Raw genomic sequence first — 21,896 nt, 5'->3', positions numbered from 1 at the left:
ATCGGCTTGTCCTTTTATACACTACACACAATACAGTACAATGATCCCTATATTCTTATTGTTCATTGGACACAGGAATTCGTCTCCGCATTATAACAAAAGGTCATAGGTTGATTCATACAGGTGGGCTGTGACTATTTCCAACTGCTCAGGTGGGTGGGAAACTAGGTTTCCCACCGCATGGATAATAAAGTGCAAATAATAGTAAATGTTCATAAACTTCTTATGTCCATAACTATTCGCACGAGCGATTAATCTGCTTCAAACCAACACCGGAATATTGCTAATTAAATACTCTTCCGATGGATACTAAACACCACTGTATAACCCCTGTCTGACCCTTCGTATCAAACAAAGAGGGATCTCTTTGTCTATGAACATGCTACATTAACTAAACTTTCAGATTCTATCAAAGGGACCATAATCTACAAAATACATTATATGGTTAAAATATGTTACGATTGAGTCGCACGCTAGACGCATACAAACTCTACCGTAAATGCGCATACCGTGCGCCTGCGGGTGCACGCAACAGCGAGTATGCGCACGCACGGGAGAGCTCATGCACACGCAGCGGGGACACGCATGAGGTGCAAATATGGCAGTGTGTAGAGTGATATTTTTCTGACTTTGACACCCTCTTGGTATTAACCGGGTTACTCTCAGAAATGTGTAATACATCTTTCATTGCAATAATCATGTATCTGATGGCCTTGGTCATTTTAGACTGTAAATGTGCCTCATCATCGTCGACACTTGAGTCGGACTCCGTGTCGACATCTGTGTCAACCATCTGAGATAGAGGGCGTTTATGAGCCCCTGACGGTTTCTGAGTCGCCTGGGCAGGCGCGGGCTGAGACCCCGGCTGTCCCAAGGCTGCAGCGTCATCAAACCTTTTATGTAAGGAGCTTACATTGTCGTTTAAGACCTTCCACATATCCATCCAATCAGGTGTCGGCCCCGACACCACACTTATCTGCCCTTGCTCCGCCTCCACGTAACCTTCCTCATCAAACATGTCGACACAGCCGTACCGACACACCGCACACACACAGGGAATGCTCAGACTGAGGACAGGACCCCACAAAGTCCTTTGGGGAGACAGAGAGAGAGTATGCCAGCACACACCACAGCGCTATATAACACAGGGATTTTCACTGATAATAAGTGATTAACCCAATAGCTGCCTTATATGTTTTATTTGCGCCTAAATTTATGTGCCCCCCCTCTCTTTTTTACCCGTCTTGTACCTGGATACTGCAGGGGAGAGCCTGGGGAGCTGCTTCCAGCGGAGCTGTGAAGAGAAAATGGCGCTGGTGTGCTGAGGAAGAAGGCCCCGCCCCCTCAGTGGCGGGCTTCTGTCCCGCTTTCTGTGTAAAAAAAATGGCCGGGGTTTTTACATATATACAGTGCCAGACTGTATATATGTATTTTTATTGCCAAAAGGTACTTCAATTGCTGCCCAGGGCGCCCCCCCCCAGCGCCCTGCACCCTACAGTGACCGGAGTGTGTAAGTGTGCTGGGAGCAATGGCGCACAGCTGCGGTGCTGTGCGCTACCTTAATGAAGACCGGAGTCTTCAGCCGCCGATTTCATCGCTTCTCTTCTGTCTTCTGGCTCTGCGAGGGGGACGGCGGCGCGGCTACGGGAACGGACGATCGAGGACAGGTGCCTGTGTTCGAACCCTCTGGAGCTAATGGTGTCCAGTAGCCTAAGAAGCACAAGCTAGCTGCAAGCAGGTAGGTTTGCTTCTCTCCCCTCAGTCCCTCGTAGCAGTGAGTCTGTTGCCAGCAGATCTCACTGAAAATAAAAAACCTAATAAATACTTTCTTTACTAGTAAGCTCAGGAGAGCCCACTAGGAGCACCCAGCTCTGGCCGGGCACAGATTCTAACTGAGGTCTGGAGGAGGGGCATAGAGGGAGGAGCCAGTGCACACCAGATAGTACCTAATCTTTTCTTTAGAGTGCCCAGTCTCCTGCGGAGCCCGTCTATTCCCCATGGTCCTTACGGAGTTCCCAGCATCCACTAGGACGTCAGAGAAACTAGAAAAACTCCTAGGAGCTCCCCTAGCTGTGACCGGCTCCTCCAGGCACGTTTTCTAAACTGAGTCTGGTAGGAGGGGCATAGAGGGAGGAGCCAGCCCACACTGTTAAACTTTTAAAGTGCCCATGGCTCCCAACGGACCCGTCTATACCCCATGGTACTAAAATGGACCCCAGCATTCTCTAGGATGTAAGAGATAGATAGATAGATAGATAGATAGATAGATAGATAGATAGATAGATAGATAGATATGTAAATAAATACATAACAGAAATATGTTCTAAGAAGTGGAGTTACGTACAATAAATAGTTTCTATCTCTTAATGGTGATGGAGTAGGAATCGCTGTCTGTACCAGTAATTAGATCAGCAACGTTTGAAAGGCTGTAATAACTATATAACGATGGGAGACAATGTCCTATTCTATTGTCCTTACGGGTCTGCGAGCATCAGCGGAAGAGCCGTCCCCTGGATTTTGGAAGGTCTGTTGAATCCCATTGCGTAGATTCCCTGTATCAATTCGGGCTTCCTGCAGGGAGAAAAGTCACTCTCATGGAATAAGTCATTTCTACAAATAAAAGAACATATACAAATCCTGTTAGCAAGATAGACATTAATGATGAAAGGGCTTCCCAATGACTTGCTACAGTATGATCCCGCTACTTACGGCGCGTCAGTAGGGCTACTTACAGTCGCAGCTCCTCAAACGTCTTCACCGAGAACAACGCCGACGAGGGATCATTGTGCTGCACTTCCACATTGTAAGAAGATTCCACCACAGACTTCCGGATCAGTTTGTTAAGGAGAGATCTTTCTGCGGAGTCCCCTGTAATTATAGTGGTATATTTTATGTCAATGTGCAAAGTGTGATTAAAAACAATGAGAAAACAAACAGAAAGCTGCCCTCACACGGTTCCTCCCGCGCGCCCCAGCGGCCTATGGCCCTCATTCCGAATTGTTCGCTAGCTGCTTTCGTTCGCAGCGCAGCAATTAGGTGAAAAAGTGGCACTTCTACGCATGCGTATGGGGCGCAGTACGCACGCGCGAAGTACTTTCACAAAATCCGATGTAGTTTCATACAAGGTCTAGCGACGCTTTCCAGTCGCACTGCTGACCGCAGAGTGATTGACATGAAGTGGGTGTTTCTGGGTGGTAACTGACCGTTTTCGGGGAGTGTGTGCAAAAACGCAGACGTGTCGGATAAAAATGCAGGAGTGGCTGGGGAAACGTAGGCGTGGCTGGCAGAACGCAGGGCGTGTTTGTGACGTCAAACCAGGAACGAAACAGTCTGAAGTAATCGCAAGCGCTGAGTAGGTCTGGAGCTACTCAGAAACTACACAGTCTTTTTTTGTAGCCGCTCTGCGATCCTTTCGTTCGCACTTCTGCTAAGCTAAGATACACTCCCAGAGGGCGGCGGCATAGCGTTTGCACGGCTGCTAAAAACAGCTAGCGAGCAAACAACTCGGAATGAGGGCCTATATTCAAAGATTATTAACGATCGATTCTTAATAAGAGTCTTAAATGAAGATACATCCTGTGTGCCATTGTTCTTGATATCAGTATGTGTTCTTGTAGTATTTTAAGCAGATATGGTTAAATGGTTTATTTTGTGAGTGATTAATTAACAATTAAATGGTCATTGGAATATTTGCGGCATTAATTGTCCTCTCCCATCACAAAGCAGACACGTGACCACTGTCACAACGTAGCGGGGAGATTGTGTAGTTATATACCCCACTATAGGATGCAGAGATCACAGATATACATTTTCTAAACTACAGAGAAAACTAATTTGTTGTTCAAGATGTGCAGTATCCCATAGCAACCAGTCCACTGTACACCAACATTCATACATGTCTCTTACCTGCGTCTTCTCTGTACCGCATCGGAAAACCGGGGGCAAGAGTCTGTCGCCAGGGAGACAATAAGTAGAAAAGTTATCATAATAAGTAAAATATATATATAAGGTAATTATAGACCAGTTAGTCTTACATCTATAGTGGGGAAAGTATTGGAAGGTATTCTAAGAGATAGTATTCAGAAGTTCCTTGAAGTGAATAAGGTCATTAAAAGGAATCAACATGGGTTTATGAAAGACAGATCCTGTCAAACCAACTAACTTGGCTTTTATGAAACAGTAAGCGCAAACCTAGATCAGGGTAAAGACGTGGATGTAATCTTTTTAGATTTTGCCAAAGCATTCACACTCTACCACACATGAGACTTATCTACAAGCTACAAGAATCAGGGCTAGGAAGCACAATATGCACTTGGGTCAAAAACTGGTTAGATAATAGGGAGCAGCGCGTTGTGATTAATGGATCTTTTTCAACTTGGACTGAAGTGCTAAGTGGTGTGCCGCAAGGCTCAGTATTAGGACCGCTATTGTTCAATATTTTCATTAACGACTTAACAGAAGGTCTAGAGAGCATGGTGTCAATTTTTGCAGATGATACCAAATTGTGTAAAGTTATAAATGCGGAGGGGGATGCTGAGTCGCTTCAGAACGACTTAGTTAAATTAGAAGCTTGGGCAGCGAAATGAAGAATGCGCTTCAATACAGACAAGTGTAAGGTAATGCACTGTGGTAACAAGAACAAAATAACACCTACCTACTAAATGGGGTAAAATTAGTGGATTCTGTACTGGAAAAGGACTTAGGTGTCCTCATACATAGCAAACTAAGCAGTAGTGCCCAAAGTAGGACTGCAGCAAAGAAGGCTAATAAGATAGCATGCATAAAATGGGGAATTGATGTTAGGGATGAGAGTATTATACTCCCGTTATATAAATCACTTGTGAGGCCACACCTTGAATACTGTGTACAATTCTGGGCACCTTACTACAAAAAGGATATCCTGGAGCTAGAAAAGGTTCAAAGGCGGGCGACCAAACTAATTAAGGGTATGGAGACGATGGAATACGAGGAAAGGCTTGCAAGACTAGGCATGTTTACACTGGAAAAGAGGAGATTAAGAGGGGACATGATCAACATTTACAAATATATAAGGGGACAATATACAGATCTTGCGCAGGACCTGTTTTTGGTTAGATCAACACAGAGAACTCGTGGACACTCGCTCAGGTTAGAGGAGAGGAGATTCCGCACAATACGGCGTAAAGGCTTTTTTACGGTAAGGACGACACGTGTTTGGAATTCCCTGCCTGAGGGAGTTGTAATGGCCGACTCAGTCAACACCTTTAAGAATGGGTTAGATAAATTCCTAATGGATAAGGATATCCAGGGTTACAGGGCATAGTCACGCACTATGGTTATTATAAAAAAATAAGAATTTACTCACCGGTAATTCTATTTCTCGTAGTCCGTAGTGGATGCTGGGTACTCCGTAAGGACTATGGGGAATAGACGGGCTCCGCAGGAGACTGGGCACTCTAAAAGAAAGATTAGGTACTATCTGGTGTGCACTGGCTCCTCCCTCTATGCCCCTCCTCCAGACCTCATTTAGGGAAACTGTGCCCGGAAGAGCTGACACAATAAGGAAAGGATTTGGAATCCCGGGTAAGACTCATACCAGCCACACCAATTACACCGTACAACTCGTGATACTATACCCAGTTAACAGTATGAACAACAAATGAGCCTCATGAACAGATGGCTCATAACAAAAACCTTTAGTTAAGCAATAACTATATACACGTATTGCAGAGAGTCCGCACTTGGGACGGGCTCCCAGCATCCACTACGGACTACGAGAAATAGAATTACCGGTGAGTAAATTCTTATTTTCTCTGACGTCCTAGTGGATGCTGGGTACTCCGTAAGGACCATGGGGATTATACCAAAGCTCCCAAACGGGCGGGAGAGTGCGGATGACTCTGCAGCACCGCATGAGCAAACTCAAGGTCCTCCTCAGCCAGGGTATCAAACTTGTAGAATTTTGCAAACGTGTTTGACCCCGACCAGGTAGCAGCTCAGCAAAGTTGTAATGCCGAGACCCCTTGGGCAGGCGCCCAAGAAGAGCCCCCTTCCTCGTGGAATGGGCTTTTACTGATTTAGGATGCGGCAGTCCAGCCGCAGAATGTGCAAGTTGATTCGCGCCACAGATCCAGCGAGCAATAGTCTGCTTAGAAGCAGGAGCACCCAGCTTGTTGGGTGCATGCAGGATAACAGCGAGTCAGTATTTTTGACTCTAGCCGTCCTGGAAACATAAATTTTCAGGGCCGGACTACATCCAGCAACTTGGAGGCCTCCAAGTCCCGAGTAGCCGCAGGCACCACAAAAGGTTGGTTCAAATGAAACGCTGATACCACCTTAGGGAGAAATTGGGGACGAATCCTCAATTCTGCCCTGTCCCTATGGAAGATTAGATAAGGGCTTTCACATGACAAAGCTGCCAATTCTGACACACGCCTAGCCGAAGCCAAGGCCAAATATATATGACCACTTTCCACGTGAGATACTTCAACTCCACGTTCTGAAGTGGCTCAAAACAATGTGATTTTAGGAAAACCAACACTACGTTGAGATCCCAAGGTGCCACTGGAGGCACAAAAGGGGGCTGAATATGCAGCACTCCCTTAACAACGTCTGAACTTCAGGCAGCGTCTTTCCTAGCCTTTAACAGCGTAGGAATCACTTCATCTGGAACGCCCTTTTCCGTTAGGATCCTGCGTTCAACCGCCAAGCCTTCAAACGCAGCCGCGGTAAGTCTTGGAACAGACAGGGCCCCTGCAGTAACAGGTCCGTCTGAGAGACAGAGGCCATGGGTCCTCCGAGATCATTTCTTGTAGTTCTGGGTACCAAGTTCTTCTTGGCCAATCCGGAACTACGAGTATAGTTCTTACTCCTCTCTTACTTACTATCCTCAGTACCTTGGGTATGAGAGGAAGAGGAGGGAACACATAAACCTACTGGTACACCCACGGTGTCACTAGTGCGTCCACAGCTATCGCCTGAGGGTCTCTTGACCTGGCGCAATACTTTTTTAGCTTTTTGTTGAGGCGGGACGCCATCATGTCCACCTGTGGCCGTTCCCAACGATTCACAATCTGCGTGAAGACTTCTGGATGAAGTCCCCACTCTCCCGGGTGGAGGTCGTGCCTGCTGAGGAAGTCTGCTTCCTAGTTTTCCACACCCGGAATGAACACTGCTGACAGTGTTAGCACGTGATACTCCGCCCATCGGAGAATCCTTGTGGCTTCTGCCAACGCCATCCTGCTTCTTGTGCCGCCTTGTCGGTTTACATAGGCGACAGCCGTGGTGTTGTCTGACTGAATCAGCACCGGCTGGTTTTGAAGCAGGGGTTCTGCTTGCCTTAGGGCATTGTAAATGGCCCTTAGGTCCAGAATATTTATGTGTAGGGAAGTCTCCTGACTCGACCATTGTCCTTGGAAATTTCTTCCCTGAGTGACTGCTCCCCAACCTCGGAGGCTTGCATCCGCGGTCACCAGGACCCAGTCCTGAATGCCGAATCTGCGGCCCTCGAGAAGATGAGCACTCTGCAGCCACCACAGCAAAGACACCCTGGCCCCGGGGACAGGGTGATCAGCTGATGCATCTGAAGATGCGATCCTCACTTGTCTAACAGGTCCCACTGAAAGTTCCTTGCATGGAACCTGCCGAAGGGAATTGCTTCGTAAGAAGCTACCACCTTTTCCAGGACTCGCGTGCAATGATGCACCGACACCTGTTTTGGTTTTAGGAGGTCTCTGACCAGAGATGACAACTCCTTGGCCTTCTCCTCCGGGAGAAACACCTTCTTCTGTTCTGTGTCCAGAAACATGCCCAATATCAGCAGACGCGTCGTAGGAACCAGCTGCGACTTTGGGATATTCAGAATCCCGCCGTGCTGTTGTAGCACTTCCTGAGATAGTGCTACTCCGATCAACGACTGCTCCTTGGACCTCGCCTTTATAAGGAGATCGTCCAAGTACGGGATAATTATAACCCCCTTCTTTCGAAGGAATATCTAAGTGTTCAAGGATTTCAAATTTAGAATGGGTCTCACCGAACCGTCTGGTTTCGGTACCACAAACATTGTGGAATAGTAACCCCGTCCCTGTTGAAGGAGGGGAACTTTTATTATCACCTGCTGGAGGTACAGCTTGTGAATTGCCGCCAGTACTACCTCCCTGTCCTGGGGAGAAGTTGGCAAGGCTGATTTGAGGTAACGGCGAGACGCCTCGAATTCCAGCTTGTATCCCTGCGATACCACTTGTAGAACCCAGAGATCCACCTGTGAGCGAACCCACTGGTCGCTGAAGTTCCAGAGACGCGCCCCCACCGCACCTGGCTTCGTCTGTGGAGCCCCAGCGTCATGCGGTGGACTCAGTAGAAGCAGGGGAGGATTTTTGTTCCTGGGAACTGGCTGTCTGGTGCAGCTTTTTCCCTCTCCCCCTGCCTCTGGGCAGAAAGGAAGCACCTTTGATCCGCTTGCCTTTCTGAGGCCGAAAGGACTGTACCTGATAGTACGGTGCTTTCTTAGGTTGTGAGGGAGCCTGAGGTAAAAATGTCGATTTCCCAGCTGTTGCTGTGGATACGAGGTCCGAGAGACTATCCCCAAACAATTCCTCACCCTTATAAAGCAAAACCTCCATGTGCCATTTAGAATCAGCATCACCTGTCTACTGCCGGGTCCATAATACCCTCCTGGCAGAAATGGACATTGCATTAATTCTGGATGCCAGCCGGCAAATATCCCTCTGTGCATCCCTCATATATAAGACGACGTCTTTAATATGCTCTATGGTTAGCAAAGTAGTATCCCTGTCGAGGGTATCAATATTATCTGACAGGGTATCAGACCACGCTGCAGCAGCACTACACATCCATGCTGAAGCAATTGCAGGTCTCAGTATAGTACCTGAGTGTGTATATACAGACTCCAGGATAGCCTCCTGCTTTCTATCAGCAGGCTCCTTCAAGGCGGCCGTATCCTGAGACGGCAGTGCCACCTTTTTTGACAAGCGTGTGAGCGCCTTATCCACCCTAGGAGATATCTCCCAACGTGACCTATCCTCTGGCGGGAAAGGGTACGCCATCAGTAATTTTTTAGAAATTACCAGTTTCTTATCAGGGGAACCCCACGCTTCTTCACACACTTCATTCAACTCATCTGATGGGGGAAAAAACACTGGCTGCTTTTTCTCCCCAAACATAATACCCTTTTTAGTGGTACCTGGGTTAATGTCAGAAATGTGTAACACATTTTTCATTGCCGTAATCATGCAACGGATGCCCCTTGTGGATTGTGTATATGTCTCATCCTCGTCGACACTGGAGTCAGACTCCGTGTCGACATCTGTGTTTGCCATCTGAGGTAGCGGGCGTTTGTGAGCCCCTGATGGTCTTTGAGACGCCTGGGCAGGCACGGGCTGAGAAGCCGGCTGTCCCACAGCTGTTACGTCATCCAGCCTTTTATGTAAGGAGTTGACACTGTCGGTTAATACCTTCCACATATCCATCCACTCTGGTGTCGACCCCGCAGGGGGTGACATCACATTTATCGGCACCTGCTCCGCCTCCACATAAGCCTCCTCATCAAACATGTCGACACAGCCGTACCGACACACCGCACACACACAGGGAATGCTCTGACTGAGGACAGGACCCCACAAAGTCCTTTGGGGAGACAGAGAGAGAGTATGCCAGCACACACCACAGCGCTATATAATCAGGGATTTACACTAACACAAAGTGATTTTTCCCTATAGCTGCTTTACATGTATAGTTTGAGCCTAAATTTAGTGCCCCCCCTCTCTTTTTTACCCTTTGAGCCTGGAAACTGCAAGGGAGAGCCTGGGGAGCTGTCTTCCAGCGGAACTGTGAAGAGAAAATGGCGCCAGTGTGCTGAGGGAGATAGCCCCGCCCCCTTCACGGCGGACTTCTCCCGCTCTTATATTAATATTATGGCAGGGGATTTTTGCACATATATAGTTTTTTAGACTATATTATGTGCTGTTTGCCAATGTAAGGTACTCTAATTGCAGCCCAGGGCGCCCCCCCCAGCGCCCTGCACCCATCAGTGACCGGAGTATGTGGTGTGCATAGGGAGCAATGGCGCACAGCTGCAGTGCTGTGCGCTACCTTAATGAAGACCGGAGTCTTCAGCCGCCGATTTCCAGGATGTTCTTCTTGCTTCTGGCTCTGCAAGGGGGACGGCGGCGCGGCTCCGGGACCGGACGACCGAGGCTGGGCCTGTGTTCGATCCCTCTGGAGCTAATGGTTTCCAGTAGTCTAGAAGCCCAAGCTAGCTGCAAGCAGGTAGGTTCGCTTCTCTCCCCTAAGTCCCTCGTAGCAGTGAGTCTGTTGCCAGCAGATCTCACTGAAAATAAAAAACCTTACAAATACTTTCTTTACTAGAAGCTCAGGAGAGCCCCTAGTGTGCAACCAGCTCGAGCCGGGCACAGATTCTAACTGAGGTCTGGAGGAGGGGCATAGAGGGAGGAGCCAGTGTACACCAGATAGTACCTAATCTTTCTTTTAGAGTGTCCAGTCTCCTGCGGAGCCCGTCTATTCCCCATGGTCCTTACGGAGTACCCAGCAACCACTAGGACGTCAGAGAAAGAGGGGTAAAACGTAACGGCAGTCATCAACTTCAGTCAACATTTTATACAAAATAATCGTGCATAGGAGACCACAAATAGGTTGAACTCGATGGACAATTGTCTTTTTTCAACCTTAGATACTATGTTACTATGATATATATATATATATGTGTGTATATATATATATATATACATAATGCTGTGCAAAAGTTTTAGGCAGACATGGAAAAAATTATGCAAAGTAAAAATGCTTTAAAAAGTAGAAGTGTTAATAATTTTTTTTTTATATATTAACAAAATGCAAAGTGAATCAACAGAAGAGAAATCAATATTTGGTGTGACCACCCATTGCCTTCAAAACAGCATCAGTCTTCTAGGTGACAGGTTCTCAACCTCGGTCTTCAGGTCCCCAAAACAGTTCACGTTTTCCAGGTCTCCTCACAGAATTACAAGTGAACTAATGAGCTCCACCTGCGGATCTTTTAAAATGTATCAATGAGTAATGACTGCACCTGTGCACCAGCTAGGTGATCTGGAAAACGTGAACTGTGTGGGGTCCTGAAGACCGAGTTTGAGAACCACTGTTCTAGGTACACTCGCGCACAGTTTTTGAAGGAACTCGGCAGGGAGGTTGTTCCAAACAGTTTGGAGAACTAACCACAGATCTTCTGCAGATGTAGGCTTGCTCAAGTGCTTCCATATCTTCAAGTGATCCCAGACAGACTCAATGATGTTAAAATCAGAGCTCTGTGGGGGCCATATAATTACTTCCAGGACTCCTTGTTCTTCTTTACGCTGATGATAGTTCTTAATGATATTTGTTGTATATAAGTAATACATTTGGAGCCAATCAGACACTGATTGTATTGCATGACGGATAAGTACCTGCCTGTATTTCTCAGAATTGAGGACACCAGTAATCCTGACCAAATCCCCAGCTCCAGTTGCTGAAATGCAGCCCCAAACCTGTGAGGAACCTCCACCATGCTTCTCTGTTGCCTGCAGCCACTCATTACTGTACCTTCTTCCATGAAGACCACTTCTGGCCAAACTTCTCTGAACAGTAGACGGATGTACCTGGGTCCCACTGGTTTCTGCAGGTTCTGAGCATATGGCACTGCTGGGCATCTTCTGATTTCGGAGGGAAGTAAAGGTGGGTACACACTGATAGATATATCTGCCGATCAATTGATCTGCAGATATATCTATGGACGGATCGGGCAGTGTGCTGTGCATACATACTGCCCGATTCGTCGGGGACTGACGTCATGAACTGGGCGGGCGTGTACACAAGCCCGCCCAATTCAGCTGTCAATCACCGCCGAATGCCGCAGCATGTGTACGGGCGGCCGGCTGGTCGCCCGTACACACATAGCGACGCGTCAGTATATCGGTAGATATATTGGCCGTCGGCTGTGTTGCGGGGCCGACGCGATATGTCTGTGAACGACGGAGTTCACAGACATATCGTCCATACACACTGGCCGACGGACCCGCGATATATCGGCCGTTCAAGAGAACGGACGATATATCGGCCAGTGTGTACCCACCTTAAGCATGATGTGTCTGTCATCTGATACACTAATACCCCTTTCACATCGCACAAATAACCCGGTACCGACACGGCATATTGCCGTGTCGAACCGGGTCAGTGTGCGATGTGAAAGCACACTGGGCGATTTAGCGGGTCGCCTGACCCGGTAAATCAACCCGGTAAAAAAGAAGGGTTTTACCCGGGTTGATTACCGGGTCAGGTGCGGTGTGAATGGGAGCCGTGTCGATGCGACACGGTTCCCATTCACAAGATAGGGAGAGGCGGCGCTGGAGATGAGCTCATCTCCCGACGCCGCCTCCACCCCCGCCCCTGCTGCTGCTGCGGCCTCCGTTGTCATGGCAACCGACCCGGTATATTGCCGGGTCGGGAAGCCTGCAACGGAGCGCAAATGCCGGATCCCACCCGGTAAGTACACGTTTGTCTTACCGGGTAGGACCCGGCATTTGCGGTGTGAATGCAGCATAAGTTCCCTTGGCTGACCAGTGCGTCAACGCACCTCAATGTTGCCAGATTCTTTGTGCTTAAATGCTGAGAAATACAGGCGGGCACTGATCCATCATGTAATACCATCAGGGAGGCGTCGGATTGGCTCCAAATTTATTCTGCAGCAGGACAGCGACCCCAAATATACAGTCTATGTCATTATGAACTATCTTCAGGGTAAAGAAGAACAAGGAGTCCTGGAAGTGATAATATGGCCCCCACAGAGCCCTGATCTCAACATCATTGAGTCTGTCTGGGATTACATGGATTACATGAAGAGACAGAAGGATTTGAACAAGAATTCTCCAAAATGTTTTGGAAAAACCTCTCTGCCGAGCTCCTTCTAAAACTGTGTCAGGCTGGAGAGACAGCGAGGCATGGAAGACACAAAAGGAGGCATGAGGCTGGACAGACAGGGAAGCATGAGGCAGGAGAAACACAGAAGGAACATGTGGCAGGAAAGACAGGGAGGCATGAGGCTGGAGAGACAGGGAGGCATTAAAGCAGGAGAGACACAGAAAGAGGATGTGGCTGGAAAGACAGGGAGGCATGAGGCTGGAGAAACAGGAGAACATAAGGCTGGAGAGATAGGGAGGGATGAGGCTGGAGACACAGGGAGGCATGAGAGACAGGGAGGCATGAAGCTGGGGAGACAGGGAGGCATGAGGCTGGAGAAACAGGAGAATGTAAGGCTGGAGAGACAGGGAGGCATGAGGCTGGTGACACAGGGAGGCATGAGGCTGGAGACACAGGGAGGCATGAGGCTGGAAAGACAGGGAAGCATGAGAGACACATAAGGAGCATGAGGCTGGAGACACAGGGAGGCATGAGGCTGGAGAAACAGGAGAACGTAAAGCTGGAGAGACAGGGAGGCATGAGGCTGGAGACACAGGGAGGCATGAGAGACAGGGAGGCATGAGGCTGGGGAAACAGGGAGGTATAATGCTGGAAAGACAGGGAAGCATGAGAGACACAGAAGGAGCATGAGGCTGGAGACACAGGGAGGCATGAGGCTGGAGACACAGGGAGGCATGAGAGTCAGGGAGGCATGAAACTGGAGACACAGGGAAGCATGAGGCTGGAGAAACAGGGTGGCATGAGTGACAGGGAGGCATGAGGCAGAAGAGACACAGAAGGAGCATGAGAGACAGGAAGGCATGAGGCAGAAGAGAAGCAGAAGGACCAAGAGGCAGGTGAGATGGAGGCATGAGGCAGGAGAAACAGGGAGTCATGAGAGACAGGGAGGAATGAGGCAGGAGAGACACAGAAGGAGCATGAGGCAGGAGAGACAGGGAGGCATGAGAGTCAGGGAGGCATGAGGCGGGAGAGACAAGGAGGCATGAGGCAGAAGAGACACAGAAGGACAATGAGGCAGGAGAGTCAGGGAGGCATGAGGTGGGAGAGACAGGGAAGCATGAGGCACAAGAGACACAGAAGGAACATGAGGCAGGAGAGTCAGGGAGGCATGAGGCGGAAGAAGACACAGAAGGAACATGAGGCAGGAGAGGCAGGGAGGCATGAGAGTCAGGGAGGCAGGAGAGGTATACATGTGATATAGAGGACACAGTGTGACAGTGGTGGAATATAATGATTGATAAGAACGGTGTAAGTGTGTCCCCCGTGATCAAGAAGGGGCGTGGCTTCTCCGCGAGCCACGCCCCCATCACAGCGGGTGAGGGATTGGGGTCCGAATCCCCGCACCCCCACCACAGGACATAACGATTGCGGTCCCCGGGACGGTGTGAGTATAGTTACAGTGCTGTGGCAGGCGGTGGAAAGCTGCACTCGCCAGAGCGCCCAGTCCGCGGCCTCCGCCTTGCAGCATGCCTCCGCGTCTCTAACAGCAACTGCGAGCTCTCTTGTGCGTGACTCCGCCCCCGCCAGCGCCTGGGCGGAGCATCTCTACAACTGACTCCACCCCCAGCATCACCCGCGCTAGGTGAATGACGTCATCGTGCCGCCTCTGACTGACGCCGCTACGGGATGAGCCTGAGACGCAGTGTGCGGCCGGGAGGTGGCGCTGTGACTACAATGATGGTGATGTCAGGGTAATACAGGTACAAGCTGAGGCTCTGCTTCCTGTGCCGCGGGGAGGAGCTAGCTCATGTGTGGGAGGGTGGCACTACCCTATGTGTGTGTGAGGGGGCTGGCACTACTCTGTGTGTGTGAGGGTTGCTCACTGCCCTGTGTGGAGGGTGGGGCAGCACTACCCTATGTGTGTGTGTGTGAGGGGGGTGGCACTACCGTGTGTGTATGGGGAGGAGGGGGGGTGGAACTACCCTATGTGTGTGTGTGAGGGGGGTGGCACTACCGTGTGTGTATAGGGAGGAGGGGGGGTGGCACTACCCTGTGTGTGTGTGTGTGTGTGTGAGGGGGGTGGCACTACCGTGTGTGTATGGGGAGGAGGGGGGGTGGCACTACCCTATGTGTGTGTGTGAGGGGGCGGCACTACCCTATGTGTGTGTGTGTGAGGGGGCGGCACTACCCTATGTGTGTGTGTGAGGGGGGTGGCACTACCGTGTGTGTATAGGGAGGAGGGGGGGGTGGCACTACCCTATGTGTGTGTGTGAGGGGGCGGCACTACCCTATGTGTGTGTGTGTGTGTGTGTGTGTGTGAGCGGTGGCACTACCGTGTGTGTGTATGGGGGGGTGGCACTACCCTATGTGTGTGTGTGAGGGGGGCGGCACTACCCTGTGTGAGAGGGGGCGTCACTGCCCTGTGTGGGGGGGGGGAAGGGGGGAGTGGCACTATCCTGTACGTCACAGTGCTTATACAGCGTGCTGCAGCTTATACTCCATTCCTCGCCGTGCGTCATGTCACTGCCGCTATACGTCACAGTGCTTATACAGCGTGCTGCAGCTTATACTCCATTCCTCGCCGTGCGTCATGTCACTGCCGCTATACGTCACAGTGCTTATACAGCGTGCTGCAGCTTATACTCCATTCCCCGCCGTGCGTCATGTCACTGCCGCTATACGTCACAGTGCTTATACAGCGTGCTGCAGCTTATACTCCATTCCCCGCCGTGCATCATGTCACTGCCGCTATACGTCACAGTGCTTATACAGCGTGCTGCAGCTTATACTCCATTCCCCGCCGTGCGTCATGTCACTGCCGCTATACGTCACAGTGCTTATACAGCGTGCTGCAGCTTATACTCCATTCCCCGCCGTGCGTCATGTCACTGCCGCTATACGTCACAGTGCTTATACAGCGTGCTGCAGCTTATACTCCATTCCCGCCGTGCGTCATGTCACTGCCGCTATACGTCACAGTGCTTATACAGCATGCTGCAGCTTATACTCCATTCCCGCCGTGCGTCATGTCACTGCCGCTATACGTCACAGTGCTTATACAGCGTGCTGCAGCTTATACTCCATTCCCCGCCGTGCGTCATGTCACTGCCGCTATACGTCACAGTGCTTATACAGCGTGCTGCAGCTTATACTCCATTCCCCGCCGTGCGTCATGTCACTGCCGCTATACGTCACAGTGCTTATACAGCGTGCTGCAGCTTATACTCCATTCCCCGCCGTGCGTCATGTCACTGCCGCTATACGTCACAGTGCTTATACAGCGTGCTGCAGCTTATACTCCATTCCTCGCCGTGCGTCATGTCACTGCCGCTATACGTCACAGTGCTTATACAGCGTGCTGCAGCTTATACTCCATTCCCCGCCGTGCGTCATGTCACTGCCGCTATACGTCACAGTGCTTATACAGCGTGCTGCAGCTTATACTCCATTCCCCGCCGTGCGTCATGTCACTGCCGCTATACGTCACAGTGCTTATACAGCATGCTGCAGCTTATACTCCATTCCCCGCCGTGCGTCATGTCACTGCCGCTATACGTCACAGTGCTTATACAGCGTGCTGCAGCTTATACTCCATTCCCCGCCGTGCGTCATGTCACTGCCGCTATACGTCACAGTGCTTATACAGCGTGCTGCAGCTTATACTCCATTCCCCGCCGTGGCGTCATGTCACTGCCGCTATACGTCACAGTGCTTATACAGCGTGCTGCAGCTTATACTCCATTCCCCGCCGTGCGTCATGTCACTGCCGCTATACGTCACAGTGCTTATACAGCATGCTGCAGCTTATACTCCATTCCTCGCCGTGCGTCATGTCACTGCCGCTATACGTCACAGTGCTTATACAGCGTGCTGCAGCTTATACTCCATTCCTCGCCGTGCGTCATGTCACTGCCGCTATACGTCACAGTGCTTATACAGCGTGCTGCAGCTTATACTCCATTCCCCGCCGTGCGTCATGTCACTGCGCTATACGTCACAGTGCTTATACAGCGTGCTGCAGCTTATACTCCATTCCCGCCGTGCGTCATGTCACTGCCGCTATACGTCACAGTGCTTATACAGCGTGCTGCAGCTTATACTCCATTCCCCGCCGTGCGTCATGTCACTGCCGCTATACGTCACAGTGCTTATACAGCGTGCTGCAGCTTATACTCCATTCCCCGCCGTGCGTCATGTCACTGCCCGCTATACGTCACAGTGCTTATACAGCGTGCTGCAGCTTATACTCCATTCCCCGCCGTGCGGTCATGTCACTGCCGCTATACGTCACAGTGCTTATACAGCATGCTGCAGCTTATACTCCATTCCCCGCCGTGCGTCATGTCACTGCCGCTATACGTCACAGTGCTTATACAGCGTGCTGCAGCTTATACTCCATTCCCCGCCGTGTGTCATGTCACTGCCGCTATACGTCACAGTGCTTATACAGCATGCTGCAGCTTATACTCCATTCCCCGCCGTGCGTCATGTCACTGCCGCTATACGTCACAGTGCTTATACAGCGTGCTGCAGCTTATACTCCATTCCCCGCCGTGCGTCATGTCACTGCCGCTATACGTCACAGTGCTTATACAGCGTCCTGCAGCTTATACTCCATTCCCCGCCGTGCGTCATGTCACTGCCGCTATACGTCACAGTGCTTATACAGCGTGCTGCAGCTTATACTCCATTCCCCGCCGTGCGTCATGTCACTGCCGCTATAACGTCACAGTGCTTATACAGCGTGCTGCAGCTTATACTCCATTCCCCGCCGTGCGTCATGTCACTGCGCTATACGTCACAGTGCTTATACAGCGTGCTGCAGCTTATACTCCATTCCCCGCCGTGCGTCATGTCACTGCCGCTATACGTCACAGTGCTTATACAGCGTGCTGCAGTATATACTCCATTCCCCGCCGTGCGTCATGTCACTGCCGCTATACGTCACAGTGCTTATACAGCGTGCTGCAGCTTATACTCCATTCCCCGCCGTGCGTCATGTCACTGCCGCTATACGTCACAGTGCTTATACAGCGTACTGCAGCTTATACTCCATTCCTCGCCGTGCGTCATGTCACTGCCGCTATACGTCACAGTGCTTATACAGCGTGCTGCAGCTTATACTCCATTCCCCCGCCGTGCGTCATGTCACTGCCGCTATACGTCACAGTGCTTATACAGCGTGCTGCAGCTTATACTCCATTCCCCGCCGTGCGTCATGTCACTGCCGCTATACGTCACAGTGCGTATACAGCGTGCTGCAGCTTATACTCCATTCCTCGCCGTGCGTCATGTCACTGCCGCTATACGTCACAGTGCGTATACAGCGTGCTGCAGCTTATACTCCATTCCCCGCCGTGCGCCATGTCACTGCCGCTATACGTCACAGTGCTTATACAGCGTGCTGCAGCTTATACTCCATTCCCCGCCGTGCGTCATGTCACTGCCGCTATACGTCACAGTGCTTATACAGCGTGCTGCAGCTTATACTCCATTCCCCGCCGTGCGTCATGTCACTGCCGCTATACGTCACAGTGCTTATACAGCGTGGCTGCAGCTTATACTCCATTCCCCGCCGTGCGTCATGTCACTGCCGCTATACGTCACAGTGCTTATACAGCGTGCTGCAGCTTATACTCCATTCCTCGCCGTGCGTCATGTCACTGCCGCTATACGTCACAGTGCTTATACAGCGTGCTGCAGCTTATACTCCATTCCCCGCCGTGCGTCATGTCACTGCCGCTATACGTCACAGTGCTTATACAACGTGCTGCAGCTTATACTCCATTCCCTCGCCGTGCGTCATGTCACTGCCGCTATACGTCACAGTGCTTATACAGCGTGCTGCAGCTTATACTCCATTCCCCGCCGTGCGTCATGTCACTGCCGCTATACGTCACAGTGCTTATACAGCGTGCTGCAGCTTATACTCCATTCCCCGCCGTGCGTCATGTCACTGCCGCTATACGTCACAGTGCTTATACAGCGTGCTGCAGCTTATACTCCATTCCTCGCCGTGCGTCATGTCACTGCCGCTATACGTCACAGTGCTTATACAGCGTGCTGCAGCTTATACTCCATTCCCCGCCGTGCGTCATGTCACTGCCGCTATACGTCACAGTGCTTATACAGCGTGCTGCAGCTTATACTCCATTCCCCGCCGTGCGTCATGTCACTGCCGCTATACGTCACAGTGCTTATACAGCGTGCTGCAGCTTATACTCCATTCCTCGCCGTGCGTCATGTCACTGCCGCTATACGTCACAGTGCTTATACAGCGTGCTGCAGCTTATACTCCATTCCCCGCCGTGCGTCATGTCACTGCCGCTATACGTCACAGTGCTTATACAGCGTGCTGCAGCTTATACTCCATTCCTCGCCGTGCGTCATGTCACTGCCGCTATACGTCACAGTGCTTATACAGCGTGCTGCAGCTTATACTCCATTCCCCGCCGTGCGTCATGTCACTGCCGCTATACGTCACAGTGCTTATACAGCGTGCTGCAGCTTATACTCCATTCCTCGCCGTGCGTCATGTCACTGCCGCTATACGTCACAGTGCTTATACAGCGTGCTGCAGCTTATACTCCATTCCCCGCCGTGCGTCATGTCACTGCCGCTATACGTCACAGTGCTTATACAGCGTGCTGCAGCTTATACTCCATTCCTCGCCGTGCGTCATGTCACTGCCGCTATACGTCACAGTGCTTATACAGCGTGCTGCAGCTTATACTCCATCCCCGCCGTGCGTCATGTCACTGCCGCTATACGTCACAGTGCTTATACAGCGTGCTGCAGCTTATACTCCATTCCCCGCCGTGCGTCATGTCACTGCCGCTATACGTCACAGTGCTTATACAGCGTGCTGCAGCTTATACTCCATTCCCCGCCGTGCGTCATGTCACTGCCGCTATACGTCACAGTGCTTATACAGCGTGCTGCAGCTTATACTCCATTCCCCGCCGTGCGTCATGTCACTGCCGCTATACGTCACAGTGCTTATACAGCGTGCTGCAGCTTATACTCCATTCCCCGCCGTGCGTCATGTCACTGCCGCTATACGTCACAGTGCTTATACAGCGTGCTGCAGCTTATACTCCATTCCCCGCCGTGCGTCATGTCACTGCCGCTATACGTCACAGTGCTTATACAGCGTGCTGCAGCTTATACTCCATTCCCCGCCGTGCGTCATGTCACTGCCGCTATACGTCACAGTGCTTATACAGCATGCTGCAGCTTATACTCCATTCCCCGCCGTGCGTCATGTCACTGCCGCTATACGTCACAGTGCTTATACAGCGTGCTGCAGCTTATACTCCATTCCCCGCCGTGCGTCATGTCACTGCCGCTATACGTCACAGTGCTTATACAGCGTGCTGCAGCTTATACTCCATTCCCCGCCGTGCGTCATGTCACTGCCGCTATACGTCACAGTGCTTATACAGCGTGCTGCAGCTTATACTCCATTCCCCGCCGTGCGTCATGTCACTGCCGCTATACGTCACAGTGCTTATACAGCGTGCTGCAGCTTATACTCCATTCCCCGCCGTGCGTCATGTCACTGCCGCTATACGTCACAGTGCTTATACAGCGTGCTGCAGCTTATACTCCATTCCCCGCCGTGCGTCATGTCACTGCCGCTATACGTCACAGTGCTTATACAGCGTGCTGCAGCTTATACTCCATTCCCCGCCGTGCGTCATGTCACTGCCGCTATACGTCACAGTGCTTATACAGCGTGCTGCAGCTTATACTCCATTCCCCGCCGTGCGTCATGTCACTGCCGCTATACGTCACAGTGCTTATACAGCGTGCTGCAGCTTATACTCCATTCCCCGCCGTGCGTCATGTCACTGCCGCTATACGTCACAGTGCTTATACAGCGTGCTGCAGCTTATACTCCATTCCCCGCCGTGCGTCATGTCACTGCCGCTATACGTCACAGTGCTTATACAGCGTGCTGCAGCTTATACTCCATTCCCCGCCGTGCGTCATGTCACTGCCGCTATACGTCACAGTGCTTATACAGCGTGCTGCAGCTTATACTCCATTCCCCGCCGTGCGTCATGTCACTGCCGCTATACGTCACAGTGCTTATACAGCGTGCTGCAGCTTATACTCCATTCCTCGCCGTGCGTCATGTCACTGCCGCTATACGTCACAGTGCTTATACAGCGTGCTGCAGCTTATACTCCATTCCCCGCCGTGCGTCATGTCACTGCCGCTATACGTCACAGTGCTTATACAGCGTGCTGCAGCTTATACTCCATTCCCCGCCGTGCGTCATGTCACTGCCGCTATACGTCACAGTGCTTATACAGCGTGCTGCAGCTTATACTCCATTCCTCGCCGTGCGTCATGTCACTGCCGCTATACGTCACAGTGCTTATACAGCGTGCTGCAGCTTATACTCCATTCCCCGCCGTGCGTCATGTCACTGCCGCTATACGTCACAGTGCTTATACAGCGTGCTGCAGCTTATACTCCATTCCCCGCCGTGCGTCATGTCACTGCCGCTATACGTCACAGTGCTTATACAGCGTGCTGCAGCTTATACTCCATTCCCCGCCGTGCGTCATGTCACTGCCGCTATACGTCACAGTGCTTATACAGCGTGCTGCAGCTTATACTCCATTCCCGCCGTGCGTCATGTCACTGCCGCTATACGTCACAGTGCTTATACAGCGTGCTGCAGCTTATACTCCATTCCCCGCCGTGCGTCATGTCACTGCCGCTATACGTCACAGTGCTTATACAACGTGCTGCAGCTTATACTCCATTCCCCGCCGTGCGTCATGTCACTGCCGCTATACGTCACAGTGCTTATACAGCGTGCTGCAGCTTATACTCCATTCCCCGCCGTGCGTCATGTCACTGCCGCTATACGTCACAGTGCTTATACAGCGTGCTGCAGCTTATACTCCATTCCCCGCCGTGCGTCATGTCACTGCCGCTATACGTCACAGTGCTTATACAGCGTGCTGCAGCTTATACTCCATTCCCCGCCGTGC

The 21,896-nt window shown here is 51.0% G+C and overlaps 1 protein-coding gene across 2 annotated transcripts in view; it reads right to left on the bottom strand.

The window, feature by feature from the left end:
* Positions 1 to 14,616, bottom strand: part of LOC134966779 (ATP-dependent RNA helicase DDX25-like) — a 106,707-nt gene extending 92,091 nt beyond the window's left edge. Inside the window, exons 1-4 of one of the 2 annotated variants that reach the window (XM_063943786.1) lie at positions 14,344 to 14,616; positions 3,907 to 3,949; positions 2,733 to 2,868; positions 2,479 to 2,610 (exon numbers count right to left, since the gene is read on the bottom strand). In XM_063943786.1, coding sequence (XP_063799856.1) covers positions 2,479 to 2,610; positions 2,733 to 2,868; positions 3,907 to 3,928 — 290 coding nt within the window. In that variant the 5' untranslated portion in view covers positions 3,929 to 3,949; positions 14,344 to 14,616. The remainder of the gene's footprint in view (positions 1 to 2,478; positions 2,611 to 2,732; positions 2,869 to 3,906; positions 3,950 to 14,343) is intronic. The other variant, XM_063943787.1, reaches the window with a different exon arrangement.
* Between the last annotated feature and the right edge of the window lie 7,280 nt (positions 14,617 to 21,896).

This window comes from Pseudophryne corroboree, chromosome 10 (assembly GCF_028390025.1).
Source record: "Pseudophryne corroboree isolate aPseCor3 chromosome 10, aPseCor3.hap2, whole genome shotgun sequence".
NCBI classification, from domain to species: domain Eukaryota; kingdom Metazoa; phylum Chordata; class Amphibia; order Anura; family Myobatrachidae; genus Pseudophryne; species Pseudophryne corroboree.
This window is presented reverse-complemented; position numbering and strand designations above follow the sequence as displayed.